Raw genomic sequence first — 27,055 nt, 5'->3', positions numbered from 1 at the left:
CCAGACACCCAGGCCTACGACCGGCGCGGAGTTTTGTTTTCTTTATTTGTCTACATTCAGCTTAATTCAGATGTACTGCCTGAATGATCCAGACATACAAAAAACAAAACAAAACAAAAAAACAAAAACAAAAAAAAACCTCACTCTTTCCCATTGGTTTTTAAAATAAAATTTTCACTTATAAAACTGAAACACTAAAGCATTAAAATACAGAAAGCTCGTTTAACTCACTTCACAAAAGCATTAACAGATAACGTATCCCTTCTGTAACTATTTAAAGACAAACTGAGTTAACACTAACACCAATTGTAAATAGACAGAGGGATACTTAACTGCGAAAACTGAAAAAACTATTCAGACAAAAGTCGTAATGGCAACTAACAAACCACTGAAGACACGGAGTCCCAAACACAGCTAAATATGGGTCACAGGACGGGTCACAGGAGTGACCAGCTGCACCTCACAACACGGCAACGTGGACAGGGTGGGGCGGCGGGGGCCTGGAGGGGCCGGTTGACATGTTAACTGTGATGAATAAACTGAATCTTACAACGGGGGGTAAGTGCAGAAGGTACAAATCTTCACCCCTCAGGGGCTTTATCTGTACTGGTAGTTCATGCTGTGATCTGCATTTCTGCCGTAGCCCCCTTGTGATGACTGGTAGGAGCTGGGAGGGCCGCTGTAATTCTGGCCGGACCCCGGGGAGTTGTAGTTCGACTGTGACGAGTAGCCTCCTAAGGGAGAGAGGGGTGGGTTAGAGGTGAGGGGCACAGGCCTGCCCCAGTCAGAAGGCAGGATGCCAGCCAACAACCTCAGCCGAGTCTCACAGCGAGATCGCAGCAGGGCAGCTGAGCAGACTCCACTCTGTCCTGCCAAGTGCCTTTCCAGTGTCACTGGGTCTAGCTGTCACAAGAGCCCTGAGAGGCAGGACCGTCAAACCCGGGTTTATGAGAGATGGGGATCTGCAGTCCCAGAACTGTAACAGGGGGCGGCCTGACACAAGGCTGAGCACGCTGCCCCAAACCAGAGCCCCAAATCAGGCTTTGCTTGGCCCTCGCTGCTGTTTTCACGCTGGTGCCAACGTTTAAGAGCAGAGCAGTTTCTGGATGTCTGGCTCAGGGAAGAACCCAAGATTAGAGGTGCGTCTGAGCCCATGTTCTCACAGGGTCCTGCATCTCCCACTCCCTGTTCTTACCCACCTGGAAGCCCAGCGGCAGCTGCCCCAGCGGCCCCGCCTGTGCTGCTATCTGCCCACCCCAGGCCACACCCTTTCTATGGAATCCGTGTTGTGGCCCCTGCTGACTCAGGTCCCCCTGCAGAGCGGCCTATTGCCCCAGGCCCACCTTGTTTGCCTTGGTATGAGGAGCCGCCCCCAGAACCTCCGCCGTAGCCCCCGTGTGACCCTGGGTTGTAGGACGACCCGCCTGAGCCGTAGCTGTTCCCGCCGCTCCGGCCTCCACTCCCACTGTAGTCTGGGGGAGAGAAGACAGCGCGGTTAAGGAGCCTTGACCAAGACACAGCTGAGGCGGTCTAGGTTCCTCGTGTGCGGCCCTGGAAGCGGCAGGTCCTCGGCAGATCTCCCTGCCTTGACTGCTTAAATCTGACACACCTCTGTCCAACCAAAGTGCCAGGGACCATGGAGCCCTGCAACGTCACCACGTTCTGGAGCCCAGTTCCATCCTGCCTTCCCACCTGTTCCTCCAACCTCTCCTCTCCCACCCGGCGCCCCCTGCCCGGCCCAGGACAGACAGAACAGCTGTCCTGTCACTAGGAGCGCACACTCATGCGCCCCCAGCCGGGCCACCAACATAGCCACAGCCCACTGGGTCTGTGCATGAGGTGGAAGGAGGGGTGGAGAGGGCAGTTAGTAATTCAGGATCTGCTAGGGGCTGGGTGCAACACTTCTCCAGCCCCCATCTCTGGAGGTGATCTTGCAGTGGCTAGCCGGGGCTCACAGGCTCCATCTACCCTTGGGCCCCAGCCTCAGCCCACTGCCTCCGGGACCTTGGAGAAGGCAACAGGGAGGAACCGCAAAGACCTGGGCTGGGGTGACTCTGCCTCCAGGATTTTCCTAAGGCCTGCCCTGCAGCCAGCACCGCCTGACATTCTTCCAGTCCCTCAAACACAGGTCGGGGCAGTGCTGAGCTTCTGCCACTTCATGGGATGCGCCGCCGGCCCGGACCCCGGCCAGGCCAGGTGGCTCTGGAAGCCAACTCACTGAATTTGCTCTCGTAGCTGTAGTCTGATCCGCCCCCACCTCCGGGGGAGCTGTAGGAGTTTGAATAGGAGGAGTAGTTGCCTTGTCCATGATTATAGCCTTTCTGCTTGCCCTGCGGGGGGCCGTAGTTGCCATACTGGCTCTGGTTGTAGGACTGCTGCTGGCCTTGGTGAGACTGGTAGCCTGAGCCGTAGGAGGGCTTCTGCTGGCCCCCGTGCGGCTGCTTCTTCCCGGCATGTTTCGGGGGCACCGGTGAGTTGTAGTTGTCACCTTGGTAGTAGGAGCCGTAGCCAGAAGAGCCACCACCTCCCCCGCCGCCGCCACCACCGGCATTGCCAGAATGCCCTCCGTTGCTGTAGAACTGACCTAAACAGGAAGGCAGTGGATCAGGTGCAGGATTGGGGGGATGGGGGAGGGGAAGGATAGGGAAGGTAGCAGCTGTGGGCCCTGAAGGCTGACCCACAAGCCCACTGCCCAGGCTGGACAGAGGGAAAGAGGCTGGAACACGAGAGCAGTGGCTCTGGTCCTTCAAACAGCCTGGTATGGGCTGGCCCAGCCTTCAGCTCGACTCACCCATTGGCTGATGACAACAATGGATCTTTGCCAAGCAGCGGTACGACAGCAGCTTTTGCAGTGGATGTCAACATCACAATGACATGGGCTCCGAGAGCGATGACATTCGCCACTAGCTGGCTGCTACCCAGAAGTCCCCAACGGTGACACGAAAAGCAAAGCCCCAGAGAAGCAGCTGGCCACCGCCACCTCCCCGATGCTGTGCTGGGAAGAGGCTCTGCAGTCACAGGCCTGGGTGACCCCAGGAGATGCTCTTTAATGATGCCCCTAATACCAATGTTTTCATTCCAAGAAAACCAAACAGTCTGACTTGGTTCTGGGAGGAGCGAATGGAGACTCAGCCAAATGACTTGGGCATCTCTCTGCTGTGACTGCACAAACACCTAATTTATGCAGTGATTCCAGAGCCTCACGGGGAAAGGAGACTAAGGCTGGGATCTGAACACCCAGGCAGGGGCCTCAAGGTACTGCCTTAGGTGGCCCTCCAGAGGGCCCCTTCTTGTTCCCAGCACAGCTGCCGGGCACAGGCGGGACTGAGCAGCAGGACTGACAAGCGTGCAGTGAGGATGCCACATTCTCAGGCCCTGGAGCCGAGAATGTCACAGTGGGTACCCCCCTCCTCTGGTCTCCAGGTACAGACCCCAGAAACAGGTTTGTTAACACACCGCCCCCACCACTCAGATGGACCGACGGGGGATGGGTCAGCTAAGGCAAGGGGGGAGAAAGAGGACGGGTCACGTGCCGGCACTCTGGCCCAGTCGGGTACTCCCCAGTGTTCACGCAGGGGCAGCGGAGCTCCTTGGGTTCCTGGAGCAGGTGGGCCTGGGCACACCTTTGCTGGTTGGTGCTGCCCCTGCCACAGTGGGGGCTGGTGCCTGGTCCAACCGCTATGCCCAAGGAAAGGGTAGGGGATGGGGACACCCCCGTACAGCCTGTCTGCCCTTCCCATATTTAACACCAATGGTCTCCTGCCTTTAGGATGGGGTTAATTTGGGAATCCTCAAGGGCCTTCCACCCGCTGGAGATGTACACCCCACACCGTTGTGCTTTTGGGCGGTTTGAAAAATAATTTGGATAGAACTGATCTCTGACATCAGTTAATTTTCTCCAGACCCCTCACCCCTACCCCCCAGCCCACTGCTCAACTCACAAAGGCAAAACACCAAGGGGAAGGATGTGTCCCACAACACAAGGGAGCAAACATGCGAGGGCTCCGAGAGGAGGCTGGAGGACAGGACGTCCCCTTCAGACCCCCTCCTCAGAACCCTGCCACCTCTGCTGCCCCGCAGCCTGCACAGGAATGAATGAAGACGCCAAGTACTGAGGGCTTGTTACTTTAACATGTATTGATTTAAAAAAAAATAACGGGGAGGGGAAGTTTTCAACGTCATTTCAGGATAACTATTTCCTGGTATAAAAAGACATTATTCTCAAACAATAACTTTCTAAAAAAAAAAATACATCATGCAATCCAAGTTTTAAAAAGTTTCACTGAATGTTTCAAACCCCTGGGAACAAATTATGCAGTAACCGTTTTGACCAGTTTTTTTTGCCTGAATAAACGCAAAATCTTGCAAGTCAACACAGAGGCAGGCTTTGCTGCAAAAAGAACTGCTAACCAAAGCCCAAACTACACTCACTCCCTAGGGGAGCTGCCGCCAGGAAATGGGGGTCTCAATAAAGAGCCAAAATGCCTCCGTGTGCCTCTCTACACACAGGGAGATGCCACAACTCAAGTGTGTACCCTAAGGTGAGAGGGCAGTAGTTTTCCAGCCTTCTGGAATCTGCTTTGGCCATGTGCCTAGCAGCACAAGCCCCACTGAGGCTCGGCTCTTCACCGGGGAATTGCCCTAAGTATTAGGCTCCTTCTGCTTAATTATGTGTAAACCCCATTTAGGAAAAAAAAAAAAAAAAAACCCTCTAGAATCGCATGCATTTGCAGCTGTGATTAGGACTTGCAAAATTCCACGTTCTCTCTTCCTTAAAGCCTGTCTGTTTCTTGCAGTAATGATGGAAGCACAGTTTTGATACCTTTGAGAGTTCACCTCTAGCTAAAGCAGCCACAGAACATCGCATCCCCGAACAAGAACCCACCAGAGCATTTACAAGAGGCGGAAGAGGTTAACTTAGCACAATATACAATTCCCCAAGGTTTCCAACGTTTTACATGCTTTTAAAAAAAAGGCCAGCTGCTCTGGATTCAGATGTGGTGAAATCGTTACTGTCAAAGGCATCAATCAGATTTGGGAATATGTTAAAAGGTTAAAAATTCATACAAAACCTGCTGTAAATTAAGACAAAGGTAGATTAAAATGCATTATTATCTGTCTCTTAAATAAAGTAATGCTTTCCATAAAAAGCAATGGTGGGCTTTTGCCTTGATGCTGACCAACGCTGGCTCTAGAATTCTGTGCAATTCTGCACAAAAACGCATTCTCAGAAAATTGTTTTCCACTTATTGTGAACTTCAATATGACCAAGTTCAAAGGCAAATCACGATAAAAACTGCCATTGTCTTAAATTCTGCAGGCTAAGAGTTTCAGACAAGCTGCGGTGACAAGCCACGGTTGAGAAACCCAGTGAAGCACAGGGCACAGCACGGACACTTTGGGTTTTGGAGTTCGAGAAAATTGGAGTAAAAAGTTGATTTTGTGTGCAATACTTTTAGATGCTCTAGGAAGACCCAAAATCATGATAGCCGTAGCAGTCTGTGAAAAAGTCACCTACAAAAGGGGGAGACAGAGCAGAGAAAAAAAATTAGAATTCTTTCGAAAAATGGCACAGAGCGCCACATTTGAAATTCATGTTTTAGATTTCTCTGCTCCTGTAACCCCCCAATGAAGGCTCCTTCTCAAGACAAGAGCTGTGCACTGTCAGAAAAGCATATTCACAGGATTGGTGCTTCGCATGGCTTAAAGCAGAGAAATTTAAAATTTTGACTTTTAACGAACTTTCAAGTCACACAAGTGTGTGTTAACATTTAAAGAGTAAACTACGCTTTCGCAGGATGGGGGCGATGCAGGACCGCCTGACCTAACCACTGAGAACAGCTGTGAGCCGCCCTTCAGCCTCAGGGAGGCTGCTGAAGTGGCCGCCCTGCTCTAACTCAGGCCACAGGAGCTAAGTTGCTGCTTCTTCCCAAGCTCAGACAAAGAGAAACACACACTTACTGTAGCCGGCGGTCGCCGAGTTGCCTCCATACCCGTAGCTGCCGTACCCGGCGCCTGGAAGGGAAAAGACAGGGTCACCAGGTGGGGAGGCTGGTCTGCCTGGCCCCAGATTCTTCAGGCATCTCAGCCGACCCCAGGGGCCCCACACACCCCAGGGAGCAGGCCTGGCCCACAGGGACACTCAAGACAAGGGTCCTCACCAGCATTCAAGTAGCCTCCATGGTTGGCGCCACCAAATCCTCTCCCTCTCCCTCGACTGCGGATGTTCCCTCCTCTGCCCCGGCCTCGAAGGTTGGGGGGCGGGGGCACCTCATTGTGCATGGGGCCCCCCATGCCGAACCCAGGGTTATGTGGCTGGACAGGAGAGAAGACACACAGGTTACATTCACCTCCCACTCAAATCACCAGCAAATACATGCCAAGGCGAGAGATCTCAGGGGCGACCGCTCACCTTAGCAGCAAATTTCGGTCCACCTCTCACAGGCACAGGGGCTCTCTTCTTCTTGTTGGCCTCAAGGGCGAGAGGGGCATCAGGGAACAGTTTTTCTAGTGCAGCAAGGGCGGCATACGCTTTGGCCACCTTTTTGTTTGAGCCAGCACCTTGAAACTTCTGTCCGTCCACCTCAACCTGGGGAAAACAGATGCGTGTTGGGAGTGACAATGCTTCCCTTGGGACAGGACTTTCCATGGGAAGGAACCACTCACCTCCATGACAAAGCGCTTGTCATGGCTGCCCCCTGTCTCTGAGATGAGCTCGTACTTGAGGCCACGCCTCTTCTCATTAAGCTCCATGACAGGGTTCTTGCCGTGCTTGGTCAGGATCGGCCCCTGCTGTTTTACGTTCTCAGGGAAAACAGAAAAGAAAACCAACAAACTCAGCTAAGGGCTTTCCAGCAAGTGGGGGAGGCCCCTGCTCCATTTACTCTGCTGTTCCCCTCGCCACTCTTGTCTCCAGAAGTCATCTGTGGCCTTCCCAGCAGTGGGACCACCTCCACCCACACCCTATCTCTTGGGCAAACAGCATGTCCTTCACTGAGGGCTACCTCAGTGTAGCCCCAGACACTAGGTCAACACAGCAAGGCCCTCTCAGTCATGGCTCAATGGCTCACACCCAATTCCCTCCCCAGGCTCCTGGACTGGAAGGCTACTCTCTTCGGGAAATCAACAAGAATCAGTAACCATCCCGGCTCATGGCACACAGGGCTGCCTGCTCCTTCCTGTTGCTCAGCCCAGTACCCACCACGTGCTCACCTCGGCAGTGGGGTCCGAGGGGAAGGCAGCGCTGGGGGTGGAGACAGCTTCCACCACAGGTGGAGGGGCCACCACGGCCGGCTTCGCTTCCGTCTCCTCAGCTGAGTCCTCTCCCTTGCTGGAGTCTCTGCCTTCGGCACCCGTGGGCAAGCCCATGTCCTGTAACACCTATAGAAGGAAGACCCACAGAGCCCCCGGTGAGGAAGGGCTCACACACACAGGTCCCCTTCTGAACCCAAGATCCTGAAGGAGACCCTGGTGCCCAGCCACATTTGGGGACCATGTTGCCTCTCAGTCAGTGATGATGGCATTCTTGCCACATGTGACTGGCCATCGCTCAGAATCTATCTATCAGTGTTCAAACACCCTAAGCCCTGTGCTGGCCACACCCAGGACCTAAATAGGGAATGATGGCTCTACATGGGCCCAAAACCAAGGCCACGTCTCGCTGTGTGGGGGACAGGCACACGTTGCACATCGCTGCCGGCCACACTCACCTTAACAGCCACATGCAGCTTGGCAGTCTTTTTGGATGGTCCAGAGGCCTCGAATGAGTTGCCGTCTACCTCCACAGACATGGTGAAGATGGGGGCATGGACTGGGCCAGTCTGGGAAACCAGTTTGTACTGCAGCCCTGGCTTCAGCTGGTTCAGTCTCATCAGGGCATTCATAGCTTGGGGAGGCTCTGCCTTCTCCTCTGCAGAGAGAGCACAGCATTGTTCTGGAAAGTCAGTCAATTCTGAACCCAGGAGGGGGAACTTCTGACGGACCCCTGCTGCATGACATGGAAGAGCAGGCAGCAGACTGGGCAGCCACACGGGCCCAGGTCCTGCCTGCACTGCTCCCAGGCACACAGCAGCATGCGGTCACCAGCTGAGGCACATCCACCCTACTTGTGTCCTGTACCCAAGTTACATTTAATCATTTTTAAAAGGACTTAAATACCACGTCTGAGAAAATGAATGCAAAAGCAGGCATCTCACCACTCTGGGGTGAACCTTAATTGAAGCCGGATGGAGGCTAAAACTAAAAGGACTATGAATGAATGCTTGTACCTTTCTTCTGAATCTTCTTCTTCTTTTTGCTGGGAGACTTTTCCTCCCCATCCTCCTCCATTGGGCGTTTCATGGGCGTAATGGCATAGGTGGTACTGGGGGGTATTTGAACTGAAAGGAGATCACAATAGAAGCAGCTGAGAATCGAGTCTGGCCTCTACTGGGCATCCACAATGACATGGCTCACCTGGGCATGGCCCACGGCATGCTTACCTATGTAGTCCACTGGGTTTTCATTCTTTGGTTTCTTGGGCATCTTAGAAGGCAGAGGGTCCATACCCAGGACTTTATGGAGCTGGCCAAACGCAGCAAGTCGCAGAGCGTGCTGGAGAAGGGGAAGAGGAATTTGACTCAGCCGCTCTGCGTCCCCAGCCAACCTGTGTGCGCTTACTAATGCCTTCTGGAAGGGGTGGGAGCTGAGGGAGTTGCTAATGGTCTCCCCTATAGCAGCAAGGGGTCCCCCAACAGCCAGGGGAGGGCCTGACAGCCAGGGCCCAGCCTTGCTGTGGGGGAAGGCCAGCCTGTGACCACCCCCCTTGAGAGGAATACAGGAGACCCCAACCTGGGGACTGGTTGCCACACGGAGCCACGTGGTGGGCCTGCAAGGGGAGGACCCCTGAAGCAGTCCACACAGCAAATACATCTCCCCACTGAACTCGGTGCCTGAAAACAGCACTCGAGCAGGCTAAGGGGGCAGGTGATAACCACGCGTGGCGCCAGGGGAAAGAAGCAGCCCAGATTGGGGCGCCCTGTATCAGGCACAGTCCCTTCACCTTCAATCCCCGACCTGAACCTACAAGTCCAGTGGCTACCCTGAGAATACCCAGTAATGGAACTGGAAGCCAGTGATTACAGACTGGGTAGGGCTCACGTTGGCAATGGCGATGACTATACCTGCGCACTCTGTGTGATATCTTCCCGTTGCTGTCTGTCTAGATGCCCAATAGCATCAGTGGCTTCTTTTTCACAAGGGTCATAAATGCCAGAACCATCTGAAGGCAGGAAACAAGGAAGATATGCAGAGGATTATCTTTTAGCATCTCGGAAGAGTTGTGCTGGCTGAGGGATCCAAGTGCGTTACCCCCCACGCCCCATCCACACCCAGCTCTGGAAAACACACCGAGCTCGGTGACCCACTCAGCATCCAGCCCGTGAGAGAAATAATCCACGTGTCTCAGAGCAAGGAGCTCGCGTGGGAGTGGGTCACCACTGCCCCGGATCCGCCCTGAGTCACAGCTGCGGAGCCGCCACAGGGCTGGATATGATGGTGCAAGAGGGTAGTCACATGCTCCATCCCTAGGGGGACACGGGGCTGCTGCTGCCCTAACCCGGTCAGGGGACCCGCCAGGACATGGCCTCAGGGCCTCAATCCCTGTCTTTTCCCTACAACTTGCAAAGCACAAGGCCCCAACCTGGCATCACGATGCCTGACGCCAGGCATTCCAGCACTCTCCGCAGGGCCTCGCCGGCACCCATTGGTCTGTTGGCTGTGCCAATGGACTTCTCACAGAGAAGCTCGAGGGGCTGAAAGGCAAGAGGGACAGTTAGCCAGTGTCCAAGAGGGAGTTGGCTGATACTGGTGCTGAAAATGTGTGTGCGGATGTGTCAGAGGCTCAAGGGGAGTCATGGCCCTCCAGGTTCATGAACTTGGGACTAAGCCAAAGACTGGCCTCCTAGAGCAGGGCTCAACCAACTTTTCCTTAAAGAGGCAGACATTAAATCTCTCAGGCTGTGGGGCCAAGAAGCAAAGTCGAGACTTTTATGTAGGTACTCCCTTTTAAAGTGTAGCCATTTAAAAATATAAAACCATTCTTAATTAGGAGCTGTAGAAACGCAAGCAGATGGCCAAAATTGGCCTGTGGGCCTCAGTTTGCTGACCCCCGTTCAAGGGTAGCTGTAAAAGATTCTTGGTGGAGGGGAGCCTGTCACAGTAAGTGTGTTGCCTGGCCGGCTCCCACCTAGGCTGAGATGTTCACCCTCCACAGGGGTCCCGGTTGCATTCACCCCCACCCAGGGTGTCGCACGCAGTACTTGCTGACAGGACACATCAGCCACACCCCGAAGGGCCACTCCAGCCTAGTTACCATAACACATTCTTGGGATCTGGGAGGTCTGCACACATGACCCTGGGGTGGCCATAGCTACAAGATGCCTTACCCATCCTCTGAGGGGACCCCAGGTGGGCACGCGGGTGCACAGGTCCCTCAGGACCCGGATGACAATGACACAAGACTTCAGCCCGTTGGCTCTGGCCTAAAGGAACAAAGTACAGGCTCTTTACACTAAAGCACCTCCCTGAACACAAGGCAAACATGAAAAACACAAGTCTCAGGGTGCTACTTTGCCAAGGGTAAAACGGTGAACATTCACGACCATCAAGTGTGTGGTCAGCAGTGACTTCACCGCGTGAAGAATAACATCACTCTTGACACAAAGCAGCAGCTCCCCATCTACTCAGTCGCAAGCCTCCTCTGGGGGTGTCAAATTTGTCTATGCGCGCTCCTTTAGCAACTGCACACCTGCAGGTGTTAAGTGCAGCGCAGTGATCTTCAACGTTACCGAAACTTTATGGTGAGTTAGCCAAGTTAAAACTTAGGAATCTCTACCAAAAGACAAATAGAAGAACAAAATGCAAACCTGGAACCACTTGGCGTGTCGGAGGGACGCCAAGGCAGCAAGGCATTTCTGCCTGTCCAGAACGTCCGGGGGATCGTTGACTGATAGCGTTTCTATTCATGGATGGAATAAGAAGACAAGGCACAGTTTGACCAAGGGGTTTCTGTCAGGTGGAAAGGGGATATGGCAGCTTCCTAAAGGGCAGCTGAGGCTCCCAGAATCTCAAGTCATCTCCACCCTTGACCAGGGAAGGAGACGCTCGAGCATGTTTAACTCCGCCCTGAGAGGAGATCGTAAAAATCAGAGGCCCCTCCAAAAAAAACAAAAACAAAAACAAAAGTGGGAAGTTACTCTAAAACGAATAATCCCGTGGGGGAGGGGGACAGATAGGTGGATCCTATCTTCTAATAGGCAGTTACCTGGCTTCCTCCCCAGGATCTCCCAATAAATTAGCTATGCTAAAAATTTCATTAGCAAAAACAAAAAAACAAAAAACAAAAAAACAAAAAAACAAAAACAAAAAAACCCAGCAAAAAACAAAACAAAAAAACCCCCCAAAAAACCAAATAAAAAACAAAGAAAACAAAAAAAATAGATGGGGGGGGAGTAGAAATGCACTCCCTCTCTGCTTCCCACAGGCCATCCCCTGAGGCGTCTACAGCAAAGGGGACCACCTCCGCCCACCAGGCGGGACTGCCCTAGCCCCAGCCCTTGACAGAGAGAGTCCTGTTGGTCAAAGGTCCAGCGTCCCTACATTGATAAACTAGAAGGGCTCTAGTAGTTGGAATCAGGTATGGAACCAAAGGCACTCAAAGAACAGCAACAAGGGCGCGAGTGTGAGCCTGTGCTGCAGCGAAGCCGGGGTGTTTGTCATTTCTGCCATCACGTGTGTGTCAGGGGTTTGGATAAGGCCTGTTGCCCTTACCTGGCTGTGTGAGAGTTGACTGAAAAACAGCCACCCAGAAGAGATGTATGAGGGGCCCTGGGTGGACTTTGACTCGTGAAAGCATTGTCAGAGTCTGAGGTTCAAAATTTGGTTTGAAAAATCACTCAATTGTTTAAAACTTTATCCAAAACTCTGCATCAGCTCTTTGCTTTTCGATCACTGCGACAGATAACAGCAGCCAATGGAAGAGGACAAACGAAGAAGCCCTCGGTTCTGCTGCAACACAAGCTGTTTGCACAAGTCCAACGTGATGTTCATGCAGAAACCATCTGGTTGTCTTCCCTAATTTAAAAAGCCTAAAATCACCAGGGACACGCTTTTCCAAGGCCAAACGGCTCAACAGAAAAAACACATTTAACACCAATGAGAACATCCAAGGATTAAGACAAACAAAAATGGTGCAATCCTCTAGGAAAAGTGCTACTCACTTTTAGTGCAAGTGTTTTGTCAAACTCCCAGTACTGAAACTGAATGGGAGATGTGATCTCAAAGTAAAGGTGGTCAGAGCTACACCGCTAGATCCTTTTATCAAAGCAGTCTAAAACTGAATAGCACATTTGAATAGTGAGGGAACACCAAGTTTCCAAAGTCCTGCTGGCCTTTCTAAGCCTCCCTACCTCCAGCTAATACTTTCTCCATTTCTTCTCTGACAACAGGGGATGTCAGGTGGATGGTCAGGGACAATGGAGGCTCTTTTGTGTTTTTTATCACAATCGCAGCATCATCGACAGATTGGAGTATTTCGTACTTGTCTTCTGTAACAGCCTACAAAAGAAAATGCAACTCTCACACACACTTTCTCACAGTTCTGTTTCGCTCCTGGTTACTACAGGAGATAGGCCAACTTCCTAAGCTGTGACTGATAACAATGTCCTTAGCTATGGTTCAGAATCTCCCTCTTGCTGACCATTTTCCAAATATCCCAGAGAGGAGGTGATGGACTACTTACAGAGCAAAGTGATTTTCATGGGAAGATGTATCACGAATTCTAAGAGTTCAGGCTCTGAGGGGAGATGAGGGTGTGAATCCTCCTTTTGTTACTTGGTAGTTGTATATCTTTAGACCAATCACTTAACCTCATTAAAACTGTGGTCTCTAATTTGTAAAACAGACTTACTAACAAAACTACACAAGACTGCAGGGCACTTAAACCAGATATTGCATGGAAAGCCCAGCACCCAGCATAGAGGTGGCACCCAGCCACTGCCATTTCCACCCCGGGCTGAGCAGCTGTCACAGAGCGTGGAATGAAGACTGTGTGGAATAAAATACTTTTATCATATGATACGTATAAAAGCATGTACTTGCTGCAAATGAGTATGTCTAAAAAGGATGTTCACAATTGTGTGACGCTCACTTTTTTACACCAGTTTATATGCCTTGAGAAAATTCAAGCTTTTATGATTTTTGCTAAGTAAATATCAACATTACAGGGAGGACAAAGGCACTTCGGAAAATTTAAATTGGTATTTCTCCACCTTGGCACTATGGACATTCTGGGTCAGATCACTCTTGGTTGTGGGGCTTGTCCTGTGCTTTGCAGGACATCAAGCAGCATCTCCAGCCTCTACCTAGTCAATGCCACTAGCACCCGGACTGCCCCCTCTGCCGCCGCTGTGACAACTAAAACTCTCTAGACTCACCAGCTGTCCCCTAAGGTGCAAAATCACCCAGTCAAAACATGTTAAGTTGATGATACACTTTATTTATGTCTCCTTAACTCTTCACAAAAGTTGTCATTCCTTCAGAAATATTTCATAAACTTTTTTCACTTCATATATTTTACAGACTAGGAAGATTAACTTTAAAAGCAGACTTCCCACGAACACAGAAAAGCTTAGCGCTTCACTCACCTGCACAGGTCCCCAGGGGTATCTACTGTATTGTATTAGCTTCACATTTCGATTCTAACCTCTGCCCTAAACCCCAAATTCTCAGTCACATAAGACAAAATGTATGTTTACACATGAAAATGAACACTGTATGTAAGGAATGAAATTTTTTACTTTTGTTTTCACTTTCTTGTTTATTCTGTCACTAAATCCAAGGTAAATGTGTCCCGAGGAGGCAGAGCCTGGCAGTGACACTCAGAGGTCCTAAAGTCCCAGGACTCACCAGGCTGGGATGTGGGGTCAATTACTGAGCTCCCCGCACCTCAGTTACATCTTCCAAAATACTCAGACGATAAAGCCCTATCTCAGAGAGTAATTACGATGAAATGTTATGTGTAAAGAGCACCTCTGGCCTAGAACCTGGTGTAGTAAATGCTCAAGAAATGTCAGAGGCTACTATTTATGTAATACTTTTGTAATGAGACAAATTGGTTTTTAAAAAGCTTTTTTAATGTCCAGGTTTGGATCAAGAAGGAAGAGTTAATAACTGTACTGTCTACTCATCCTCACCCCCCCATCACTGGAGTCTGGGCGTGAAGGTCACGCTCAGTGCAGCCTGGGCCCTTCCTGAGCCAGAGCTTTTGGGTGGTTCTGCAGCCTCCTGCCTGCTGCCTATGGAGAAGGCGTGAGCACAGCAGGTGGGTCTGGAGCATGCCTCTTAGCGCACAGAGCAGTTGGGTACCTCTTCCTCTGCCCACATCCTCAACAAGCACCTCCTGAGCTCCCCCAACCTCAGTGGAGGCAGTGACACTCACAGCAAGCTGAATGGCCAGGTTGTCAGCCACCTTGTCCAGGAGGGTGGTCGTGGGTTTCTCCTTACACAGCAGCACCAGCTCCAGGTCCAAGTCCCCCTTGAGCAGCAGGCCCTTTGCCACGAGGCCAACACGCATGACGCCCCTCAGGGTTCTGGTCATGTGCTCTGTCTTCTGCTCCCTGAGGGACAGCCCAACACAGGCTCAGTGAGGGGTTCAGTCTGGCCAGAACCCAGAGGCCCTGGAAATGCTGGAGTTTCTTAGAAAAGGAGATGCTCAACCCTACACTGGCCAGTCTCCTTAAAGAAAAATAAAACCCCCAACTTACCCGGCCCCTTCTTTGCTGTCATCCTCTGGGGGTACGTCCACGTTCTCAGACTCGGCATGATCGCTGCTGCCTTTCTCCTGCTCATCGATCCAGTCGGACACGGCTTTGAGAGCCCGCTCCGTGTGGGAAACCATGTTCTGGACCGCCTCCAGCTCCTCTTGTGTTGGATAAACGGAAGAATGCTTTGCCATCACATGGCGATCATCATTCACAAAAATTCGCACTGGACGCTAGATGTAAAAACTCAGTTAAAAACAATGCAGAGAGAGCAAGCAACTCGATGCTTATCTTTTAAGTTTTACAATTAAGAATGGTGCTTTATTAATCATACGAAGATGACTGAAAATAAAACTATATCTGAAGATCTGAGAAGGACAACCAAACAGAACAGTTGTTCGTTTTCTAGGCCATGGGAGGGAAAGGGCACTAACTACACATTTCTGTATTATTTCAACTGTTACACTAAGTACTATTTTATAAATCAAAATGTCTAATAAAAATGATTACAGAATCAAATGGTGGGGGTACAAGATAGGTGAAGGGGATTAAGAAGTACAAGCTACAAGATACAAAATAAGTTACAGAGATGTAATGTACAGGGCAAGGAATATAGCCAATATTTTATAATAATATGGAATATAATCTATAAAAATATCAAATCAGTGTTGCACACCTGAAACTAGTGTAGTATTGTAAATCAATTATACTTGTTTAAAAAAAATCAAATGCTTTGAAGAAATTCAACAAACATCTTTGTATATGAATGAAGAAACAGTATCTGATTAAGAAAAAAATCTTTCTTACCATTGTTACTCTTTTTTCTGTAGTGTCTGGAAATCAAATTTTTGCTTATGTTTTCAAACTGTGACAGATTTCCTTGGTGTTATCAAATACTTCAACTATCTATAAGATCAGAAAATCTTTTTAGTTTCAAATACTTCATAGACAGATGAATCTCAGCAGTCAGATATTCAGCAGGATGAAAGCAGTGCCGCCTCAGGAAGGAGGTCTGTTCACACAGCAGGACACATCTTTTATTTCCAAGTAACCACCACCAAGCCAAGGGACAAACAACTAATTATAAATTCTCCAAAAATGAAAACAGCTTGTTTCTAGAAGTCATGTCTTAACTTCAGGCCCCCACTAAGATGATTTTTACTTTTTTAATTGTCTTTCATCGTTTCTTCATATAAAGTATGCCAATTTTTATGAATATATACAAAATGGTACAGGTAAGAATGTTCAGCAAAATCTTCTGATTGAAGAAGGAAAAGAGGGGGAAGAAGCTCTGGTCCTTGAGAGTCATGAAGAGATGGAAGGAAAGCAGGAAACAGAGGGCCCAAAAAACTGTCTATAAACTGGAAAGGCAAGAACCTTCCGAAACATCAGGTGGATGTGGCCACTGCACCACGTGGACACACCCATGGGTTCAACTCTGGAGTGGCTGAGACAACTGAAATGCACAACAGAAGCCTTCAAGACAAACGCAGCTATAATTACAATTTTGGACTCTAAATAACATGCTGACTACAACCTACTCAATTCCCACTCTATGCAAACAGTCTGGTCCACAGTGAAATCTTCCAAATGAGTAAACAACAAAAAACCCCCATAGCATAAAAGGCAACAGATGATCCACCCGTTCCATCTAACCATGTAACAGCTAGCTCCTTCAATCCAAGCCAGTTACCAGCCAGGGCAGTAGGTTTATCCTGGAAAGGCATCTGCTTCAAAGATAAACTTTGACATGACTGGCCCAAACAAGAAATTTCCACAATGCTTCAGGACTACCTAGCAACCTAATTGGAAACTTAAAAGGTTTCAAAGTAGAACTTGAAAATCTAACGGTGGAACCAGAGGCGATGCCCCTGCAGAGCCAGGCAAGAGAACAGGTGGGGGCAAATGCTTCGTGACAGGGGAGGGGGAGGAAAGGGAGAAGTGGAGGACCAGTCCCTGGGCTCAGCTCCTGGATGTGCCTGGGCCCTTGCTGAGCCACTTACAGGAGTCACCAGTGGGAGCTTTTGCAAAGACGTGGCCTGAAACCCGGCCTGCTCAGCCACAATCCATGTGTCCCTGAAGCTCCTTGGAGCTTCCTTCTAACCTGCAACACGGAAGCTACCCTTCTACCTCTTCAGAGTGACTGAAAATTAAATGAGTCAACCTACGGAAAGCATGTAGCGCAAATCCCAAAGACCCTCAAAATCAGGATGGATTTCTACTACCGACAACATGTACATCACCAGGCTGTTGTGAGGACTGAGCTCATGCAAAACACATCCTGTACTAATGAATGACTGTTCTATCCAGTTAGGAGCAAAACGATATTGTGGTTTTGTTGGAAAAGAATGTCTTTTACATATTCAAGATAAATTTATGGCTCAAAATACATGCCTGGTATTTGCTCTAAAATACTCCAGTGAGGCAAGGGAGTGGAGAATGGAACAAGGATGAGCCAATACTGCAAAATGCTGATACCTGTTGAAGCTGGGGGGTGGGGATATTGAGGATCATTTGTGCATGTTTGAAAATTTCCATATGGTTTTTAAGTGCATAGTAAGAAGTCTTACAGAAATGCAGCCATGACAAGTAATCTAAAATTTAAACTAAAGCTCAGAAAACCAATTCTAAACCAGCAAGCAGCAGGCCATCAGAAGTCACAGCTGAATGGTGAGGAACTCATGTTAAAGAGCCACCAGTTCTGGCCACATCTATACTGGAACTTCATCAATCTGACACTGAAGGATGATGTTTAAAACTACTTATTTATTCAAAAGTATTCAGCATGCACTTCCCCCATGCTAGATGCAGGGACAGTGATGAACACAGCAGGTAGGACCACTAGTGCACCCCAAATAAAGGAGAAATGCATTCCCACCAAGTCCAACATGGTGCCAGGAGCCAATGCATCAGTGTGCACTTACCATCTCTTCATCTTACATTCTTTCTCCACCCCAGATATCAGATGTAGAGACTTTAAAGTAACAAAGACTTTAAACCGAGATCCCAGGTGGCTAAGGTCTTCTTGTTCAGGGCTTTGTAGGACTGATAGTCTAAAACTTACTAAAGGAGCTTCTGGAGAAACTGGCTGATTCGGCACCTGACACAGAAACTATGGTGGGTGAGCCTGGGCCACGCTGAGGTGTCAGAAAGCAAGGAAGTGCTCAGAGATTACTGTAGGCTTGTCCAAAAGACAAGGGAGCTGACTTGTGAAGGCTCCCACTGGCTACCTTTGGGGCAACTGAATATCCAAAAATAAAAAAATAAAAATATGCTTCCATCTGTATGGAGGTCTCGAATCCAGCAAAACAGCCAAACTTAATCAGTGGTTGCTTCTGGGGCATGGTGGTAGGGAACACCTGGGAAGGGGTCCTGGGAGCTTTCTGGGGTGATGGTCATGGTCTACATCTTGGTAATATTGTTGGGGATATGCACTGGGCAAAACCCACTGAATGATACACTCAAGAACTGTGCATTTACTTCAAAAGAAAAAAAGACCTGTAAATAAATACTGGACTCCAGTAAATATTTAGAGGAAAGACTACAATTTTCTGATACTTTGAAAAGCACCATAAAAACAAAGCAATCATGTTAACTATATTTCAATAAAAATAAAGTGGACTGAAGGATGAACAGGACAGATGAAGAGATGCGCAAAACACAACTTAAGTCAAATGTCAATGGCTGAACCCAGGGTATGTACACAGGAAGGTGTTCACTGCAAAACTGCATCACCTTTCCTGTATTTTTGACATCTTCATAATAATGTGTCACAAATATACAACTAACATTGATTCAGCACATTAAACATACACATGAGTTCATAATGATACTTCTTTGCCACCACTGGAGATGTCTATACCCTAAGCCCATACTCTGAAGGGACTGAAGTTCACCCAGAGCTGACTTGGAGCATCTCTACGAAAAACACCATCTGACAAACAGACAAGGCCAGGAATAGAACACCACTCTTCTATCTCTGGGGGACAAGATACTCACTGTGTAAAACATCAGCCCACCAGAAGCCCTCAAAGACATGCACGTGCCCCCAAATGCTCCTGTCTGTAGCAAACATCTTGCGTGGAGGTTTCCATTTGCTGTATTCACTGTTGAAACTCAGGAAGGGACCCCTAAAGGGATTCACTGGGCTGTGGCTGGCTCTGACCACCACTCTCGGCCCATCTGTGATCCTTTCATCCCTGGGTCCACCTCCCTCAGACAAGGCTTTCGTGGTGATGTAGGTAGAAGCACTTATTGAACTAAAACTTTAAAAACTGGAATCAACGTTTCTTTGCAGAGCAACAAACCCGGCTTCACTTGTCTCTATGTAAGCCTCGATCTGTCATCCCAATCAGCCTCTCAGAAGCCAGCTGCTCTGGTCTTAAGTACCAGAGGATACATCTCATTTAACCTCATTTTCAAGATTTTTAGCAAGGAACACTGCTGGTGAGAAACCCACCACACCCACCTATAATAAGCAACACTCCAATGCCCCCCGCCAATCTAACTTTAAACAGAAGCCATGAAAGGCTGCCCAGAGCTGCTTATGCAGCCTAATTCAGGATTCAAACCCGAGCCCAAGCAAAGACTGATTTTTACCAGCCCAGCCTCTCTGAAAAGAAACCCAAGGAAAGAATAAGTAAAGAGGCAAGAATCAGGATCTTAACCTCTGTGTGGTTTGGCATGTTCTAACACGCAGGGATCAGGTTTCTTTCTTTTGTTCTCAAAACCAGCCCACCCACAGCATGCAGACTTACAGAAGTTTAAACCACAACGTGAGGTGCGATGACCAGCTTTCTGACCTCTCACTAATTAGAGTAAGACTATACTGACATTTGCTGTAGGGAAAGAAATGTGCCCAAGTCAGCATGTATGGATCAACAAGTGTTTGTAGACTGCGTGAACAGGTGTAGCTACAACACCTTAACAGGTATGGCCTCATCTATCTTCCAGAGTGGCTTCCCTGACCCAGGGTATTTCACAAAACTTTAGAGTCCAAGCCATTCTGGAGAACTGTCCTTAAAGTGTATGCTCCTCTTAAAGAGACTGGATTAGGCTTTGAAACCTATAAGGATCCAATTCAGCTCCTGGTTCCCTGGCCTCTGGATATAATTCTACCCTGGAATGTGAAGTGAAATACACACATGCAACTCTTTAGTGACTCGAACTTTTAAAAATTCACATCATCAAGGACATATGGAAAATAATTTTAACAAAGCAACCAGTAAGAAGATGTCAATCTAAAATCTGGTTACGGATACCACTCTGAGAAAGTTTTACATCTAAAACAAACGTAAAATCCAGTGTAATGGTTCCCAGTTCTGTCTGCAACAGTGTTTTTACTGGTCCATAGGGAGGTATAAACATTTTCACAAATATTTTCAATTTAAAGAAGTATCCTTTACTCTAAGTGTTTTTCTTTCTTTCTCTTTTTGCTTATTTTCTTCTTATATGTTGGTTAAAACATTTTTTTCTTATGAAAAGGTGGAAATGGTGTATGATAACTAATTTAAAATATATTTTAATTTGCAAATACATTTTGTTCCCCAAAATGATTCTGGAACTCCAACTGGTCTGTGACACCCAGGCCTCCAGGCTCAACTGTACTGTGGAACATCCACAGGTCTTAGAAAGAGAAACCCCAGCTTTGCGCCTACCTGGGCTCTCCAACCTGGCTGCTGTGGGACCTTCAAGACATCGCTTTACCTTTTCAGAGCAAGGTCAAAAATGAGATTAAAACACTACCTAGACCTCAAGAGCTGCAGATAGTAAGACTTAAAGGTGACACAGTGAGAAAATGCTCTATCAACTATAAAACTACAAATGCAATGTATAAAAGGAGTAATTTTAGCTACTCTTGGATGAATCAACAGAAATGTTTGAAAATTTGCCTGTGAGAAGACACGGTATCACAGGAAAAGATTTAACATGACTCTAAGTAGCAATTATCAAACTCTCTTTGCAACATGCCCTTCAGGCAGCAAGGCGGTGAGAAAAGGCAGCTTAGAAATCTTCCACACCTGGTGGTGTCAGGGGCTGAGGCAACCTTCCCATGTATCTCCATGGGGAAGCCTTAGGTTTAAAAAAAAAAAAAAAAGTTTCTAGTTAAAAAAAAAAAAAAAAAAGACTGCCTCTCAAAGGATGCTAAACATTAACATGAATTTTTAGTAGGAAAGGGTTTCTTTTTTAAATGAAACTTTTGAGATAGTGTAGCTTCTTGTCCGGTGTAAGAAACAACAAAGAGATCTTCAGTGTACTCTACCCAGTATACCCCAATGGTAACATCTTGCAGACTCTAGTGCAATATAACCACAATACTGATATTGATACAATCAGATACAGGCTGCTGCTGTCACAAGAATCCCTCCTGTTGCCCTTGTACAGTCACATTCACCTTGCAACTGTGTCCCCCATGCTCAACCCCTAGCAACCACCAATCCATTTACCATATCTGTGATTTTGGCATTCCAAGAATGTTATATAAACGGAATTTTAGAGCATATGACCTTTCAGGACTTGTCTGTCTCATGAATACCTGCCCCGAGAATCATCCACATTGTCTAGTTATTGAGTTTGCTCTTTTTTTTTTTTTTACTGCTAAGTAGTATTCCATGACAAGGATATATTATAGTTTATCTATTCATCCACTAAAGGGCATCTGGCTGGGTTCCAGCTTCTTGGCTATATAAATAAAGATGCTATGAACATTTGTGTATAAATTGTGTGAACATAAATCTTCATAACTTTGAGATAAATGCCCAGGAGTGAAACTGCTGGGTCATATGGTAGCTGGTAGCTGCCTGTTAGTTCCATAAAAAACACTGAAAATGTTTTATAAAACACTGAAAGTGTTTTTCCAGAGCCAAAGTCTCAGATTTTATTTTTTTGCTGTTTTTTTTTTTTTTGGTAGAGGGGAAATTAGGTTCATTTTATTTATTTATTGCGGGGAAGTAACTAGGTTTATTTATGTATTTATTAATGGAGGTACTGGGGAATTGAATCCAGGATCCCATGCCAGCTAGGCATACACTCTACCACTGAGTTCGGTTTTTATTTTCTTTAAGTCTTAGGTTTCAAAAAAAAAAACAATTTCAGTAACTTCATCAAAATCGATTCAAGTCACCTTCTCTCCACTGAGTTCACACATCCACTCTGCGAAGCAGTGGTCACTGGTGAGGTCTCAATGGGCAGCCCACAGACCTCACCTTCCTGTTAACAGGGCAGCTAGTATTCCCTTCTGCAAAGATTCTGCACAGCTCACTCACAGAACAAATATTAAGTGCCACTATGAACCATGGAGCCAGGCTGGTCATTTCCATATTAGGGACATTTAAACTACTTTTTAAAATTATATACACATACTAAGGATTATTAACCTGTAAAAAAATCTAACTGTACCACTGACAAGCAAGCGTAATTTGCCACGTTCATTCTTTACACACACACACACACACACACACACACACACACACACACACACACTCAGATAAGAGGAAGAAAGTAGTTCAAAGGCAACCAGCAGAAAAACAAGCAGCCTGGAAAATTATACCGAAAAGACCTTATCCTTGAGCTTGAACCACAATCCTAATAAAAGCAATACAAATGGCTGTTTCCAAGGAAAAGTATCATGAACCTCAAATTGGCCAATAGCACCACTTCTCACTGATCACCTCAGATTGTAAAAATAACCTGGAGCAAATTTACACACTCTAATAAAAGGATGCACAGTCAACTTTGTAACTAAACAATCCTTTGTGATCATATATGAACAAGTAAATTCACTTTTGCATTAAAATTAGCAGCTACATTTTCAATTACTTCATTACATGAACATTCAGTGAGAAGAGAAAAAAATCAAATTTCAACTGCACATCATTTCACAAAACATCTGAAAATAGGAGATGTTAAAAGTCTTGACTGAACTTCCAACTGCAATTTATAATGGGATCACCTATAAAGTGCTGTCTGGGGAAAAAAAAAACAACCCAGGGATTTAACAGAACATAACTATGGCAAGAAACAATTTTTTTTTAAAGTCAGCTCACTAACAAATATAACAAAGACTCCCTAACAAAAATATGCCCGCCCTGCTTTCACTATTATTTCTGTAATGCTGCTAGCACCACAAAGAGGCAGCACAGACATACCCTAAGTAACAAAGTAGGAAGAAAAGTAGTTGTTTCAGACAAAATTGTCAAATGCTGCAGCAGGGAACTGAAGTTAGCCTCATCCCTTCAGGGCCCCAACCCCATTTCACTAACTGTGTGCAGACTCCTGTCAAACCCCTTTTTGCCTCTAACTGCTGACTCCACCTCTCCCTCGGTGGAGAACTTAACCAGGGGAGCATGAAAACAAGCACATTTGTGACAACAAAGTATTAGCAGCCACTTGCCAATGTGGGTTTTTTTGACAAGAAAAAAATTTTAAGGAAAGTAACAGATAGCCTGAGACTCCTCACTCCCAGGAATATGGGCCTCCAAAAAACCCTCAAATACACTAGAAGGAGCTAAAAGAATTTTTACCTGCAGGCATAAGTTCAATCAGGAAAAACAAAAACTGCAAACAATTAGGCACCACTCCACTTCAGGGAGAGGATGATTCCCAGGCTTGCCAGAGCTCCAGGAGGATAGGGAGACTCTGATAAATCAGTGCCCAGTGCTGGCAAGGCCAAGCCTGGCAGTAACTGCCAGCCTCCAATCAACTCCAGACAACACTAGGGTCTGCACAGATTCCATTCACAAATCCCAGGGGCCAGGAGCTGTCCACATGGCCAAGAGACATCTCATGGGTAAAGATCCCAGGGTTAGGGACAGGGATAGTAGCACCTGCCAGTGCCCTGGGCCTTCCTCCCCCCATTCCAGCTGTGAATGAGCCTCTGGTTCCCACACTTCATTCACAGCCTGAGAGGCTGCTGTAACTACATCCCACGAGACCACACACAAAGCATAGTGGCAGCACTGTGAGCAATCCATGGAGATTCTCAGCCACAAATACCTGAGAAAAGGAGCCCAAAGTCCTAAATTTGAGTCCTAACTTCGAGTTGCGTTTCCCATAGACATCAAATTTGCTCCCAAACCACTCATTTTAAAGAGGTCAGAACCCTGAGCAATCAAAAAGATTCAGAACCACCGAAATAACTAAATTCAATAAAAGGTAACTGATGCTCCCTTGCTGATCCATCAGGTCCCCTAGGCAGAATCCCAAGCAACTTTCAATTTTGGAAATATTAAGAAACGGCTTACTCCCCAAGTTTAGACACTTAACTAGAGGAGCGCACGCTGATCACTGTACACCCAAAATAATTCCTCCAGGTGGAGGACTACCCGGGGTCAAGACAACCCTTAGAATCTCAGTCACTCAATTACTTGAGGAAATAGGTAGAAAAGGGTCTTAACCTCTCACGTTTGGGTCTCAAGTCTTTGATAGGGAACCCAGATATCGCACCAGCTCACCGTTTTGGGGGAGAATGCAAGTCCTAAGCAGTATGGAAAAAAATTCAACATCAATGAAACACCCCAATTTAAAAATGGGAAACTTAAACTCTCAACTAAATTTGGATCCTGATCTGGAGGAGGCCAGGCCAACCAGAAATTTGGGAATCCCATGAACTCACAAAGGCCTCCTCTACAATCCCTGTTAAGGACAGGGTTCCAGGGAAGGGGTCTGCCTCTCCGCACCACGTAAGGACAAAGGCGGAGACGTTTCCCGCCTCGGCAACCTGGGACCCTCCTGAAACCCGGGGCGGGACAGGGACAAAGAGGAGGAGAGGTGGGGGTAGTAGTCCCTGCTGCGCGGGGCAGGACGCTCCCTGCCAGAGGGGGGTGTGTGCTCCCGGCACGTGCGCGCGTGCGCGCGTGGCGCCGCAACAGACAAAGCCCGGCCCGGGGGAGGCGGCGGCCGGGGGCCCCGTGCGCGCGCACCCCCCGCGAGAGGCGCCGCCGCCGGCCGAGGGGCCGCGAGGGGGGGCAGATGCGCGCGCACCGGGCCCTCGCCGCCGCCGCCGCCATTTTGTTTCCTCGGCACAATGGGGGAGAGTAACGGCTGAGCGCGGGAGAAAGGCTGGCAAGGGAGGAATGAGCCGGGCGCCGGGGCGAGAGAGCCAGGCGGAGGTGGGGAGCGCGGAGCGCCTCAGGCCTTGTCACCGCGACTCCTCAGCAGAGCCCGCGCTGAGTGGGAAGACGGGCGGGGGGAGGGGGAGAGGCGGGAGCGGGCCCGGCAGCCGCCACATTGACGCTTACCTTGTCCGCGTCCCCTTCCCCGACAGCAGCCGCCGCCCTACTGCCACAGCCCGCCGGGGTCTCCCCCAAAAAGCCACGCGGTACGCACCGGGCTGCTGAGTCCAACTGCAATGGCGAGAAGAGGAGGAGGAGGAGCCGGGGCCGGGGGCGAGCGGGCGGGCGGGCGCGCGCCGGGGAGGTGCGGGGCCACGTGACTGGCAGGAGCCCCGCCCCCTCGCCGCCGCGTTGCCGCTCGACGCAGGCCCAGCCGGAGAGGGAGGGAGGGCCAGAGGGAGAGAAGGAGGCGGGTCCTAGTCACGTGACAGGAACGTAGACGTTACGTATCTTCGGGACGTTTCCCTCCCCTTTCCACGCCTTTGCTTGATCATGTGACAGTGACGAAGTCAGAGCTCTCCTTGGCCACATGATAAGGGCTTTGGCTGCTTCCCTTTACCTTATTGGTAGGCCTGCATCATGTGACAACACCGCCGCTCTTTTTTTCAATTGCGGTTTTTGAGCGGCCATTACCACGTGACACTGAGTGAGGGGCGGAGCCTCCATGCGGCTGCAAGTTTGCACGCCTGCGCGGCCGCCATTTTACACCGGTCTCCATGAGTACGTTGGCGGAAACAGCTCTGAGAGGGTGGTGCGTGAGCGTCTTCATTGGGGTTAGATCTCTGTAGAGGATATTCGGCCTCCGTGGAAGGCCGTCCCACGGAAGTTCCTCCCCACTGCCCGAATCTCCCGCGAGAGGCCGAGCCGACCCGAGGTGCGTGTGCGAGGAACAGCCTAGCCGAGCTGTTTGCTTCTCCAGGGCTGGAGCCGGCGAGCGTCCCGGCTCTTTGGTGTTGCGAACTTTCTCTGGTGTAGCGTCCAGCCGGACTGCCGTGCCGGGAGCCTCCGAAGGGCACAGCTAATTTGGTCTTGATCTTCCAGTCCCCTTTTCACAGATGGAGAAACTGAGGCCCGGTCCAGAAAAAGGCCCGGCTGGAGGCTTAACGATCTTTTGTGGGATCGCGAGGGCTGCGACTGAGATGTTCGGCCAACCACATCCCGGACCCATAAGTAAAGGCACGGGGGACCGAGCGCCTTCTCTTTACAAGCTTAGTGTTGTTGAATCCTCCTGGACGCCTCTTGAAATCAATCCCCAGTGTACAGTCTATACCTAAACTAAGCCCCGCTCCGCTCCATTTCAGGATCAGGCTGGCACGTGCGAGGCTGTGATTCAGACGCTGCCGAGATTCGGAACAAGTAGTTGGAAAGGTTTCCTACCTGAAGAAGATGAGAGGTCGTTCAAGACTTACAGCCTGTTAACGGATCTTCCTTGTGAAAACATAGGCATGGTGCGGCTAACCTGTTAAGGATTCAAGAGCCAATGTTGCCCTAGGTTTGAATCCCCCGGTGTAATAAGAATAGTGCACTTGTCTGAGACTCCGTTTCCTTATCTGTAAAATGGTGATGACTTTTTTCTTAAAAGCACCTGGCACAATTCTTTGCACAGTACAAATGCCCCAAAATTATGGCTATTATTAAAAAGGTAAGATGTAAAAATAGAATTACAGAATGAGTGCACGCTGTACCTATCGCGTTTCATTTTATTTATACTTTAGGCTCTTGAACCGATACTCTGTTCACACGGTGTAAAATGTTAAATGTGCAAAAGGACGTGAGAAGACAGTTTGACTCCTCCGGACACCCTCTTTTTTGACAGCCATTGTAAAGCTTTTTGTGTATCTCTACAGAGAGGTTTTATTTCCAGAGATGCTTGCTTATATCTTTATTGGTGTTTTTAAGATAAATAATAGACATTCCGCATCTTGCTCTTTTTTTTCATCTACTTGGAGATCTTTCCTAAATAAAGGTTGAGATTGAAAAAAGTGTTGGTCAAATGAGTGGGTCGTGTATTCCGACAAAATTAGCTAAAATAAATTTAGGTTTTTCAAGGTCACCATAACAATAAAGGTGATAACTGCCTTCTGCACTAAAGTTAGAGATCAGCTACAGTTAGAGATCAGCTACCTCTCTGACACTTGAGACGGG

At 48.5% G+C, this 27,055-nt stretch overlaps 1 protein-coding gene across 5 annotated transcripts; it reads right to left on the bottom strand.

Moving 5' to 3' along the window:
* Positions 1-26: 26 nt before the first annotated feature.
* Positions 27-25,231, bottom strand: ILF3 (interleukin enhancer binding factor 3). 5 transcript variants are annotated; one of them, XM_074350755.1, is made up of 20 exons: positions 25,125-25,231; positions 15,606-15,704; positions 14,802-15,031; positions 14,477-14,654; positions 12,447-12,594; positions 10,905-10,996; positions 10,425-10,520; positions 9,680-9,791; positions 9,162-9,259; positions 8,481-8,592; positions 8,268-8,378; positions 7,710-7,909; positions 7,213-7,380; positions 6,667-6,804; positions 6,413-6,589; positions 6,162-6,315; positions 5,962-6,015; positions 2,219-2,584; positions 1,344-1,472; positions 27-734 (listed from the first exon to the last, which is right to left on the bottom strand). In XM_074350755.1, exons 2-20 carry the CDS (start codon positions 15,606-15,608, stop codon positions 598-600), a joined length of 2,703 nt encoding a protein of 900 aa, XP_074206856.1. In that variant the 5' UTR covers positions 15,609-15,704; positions 25,125-25,231; the 3' UTR covers positions 27-597. The 5 variants fall into 5 exon arrangements, with proteins under 5 accessions (XP_074206856.1, XP_074206855.1, XP_074206857.1 ...); XM_074350754.1 differs by lacking the exon at positions 25,125-25,231 and adding an exon at positions 25,037-25,080; XM_074350756.1 differs by lacking the exon at positions 25,125-25,231 and adding an exon at positions 25,037-25,080 and having other exon boundaries at positions 6,667-6,792.
* Positions 25,232-27,055: the final 1,824 nt, after the last annotated feature.

This window comes from Camelus bactrianus, chromosome 22 (genome assembly GCF_048773025.1).
Source record: "Camelus bactrianus isolate YW-2024 breed Bactrian camel chromosome 22, ASM4877302v1, whole genome shotgun sequence".
NCBI lineage: Eukaryota > Metazoa > Chordata > Mammalia > Artiodactyla > Camelidae > Camelus > Camelus bactrianus.
Note: the sequence above shows the minus strand (reverse complement) of the source record. Positions and strands in the feature narration are given on the sequence as shown.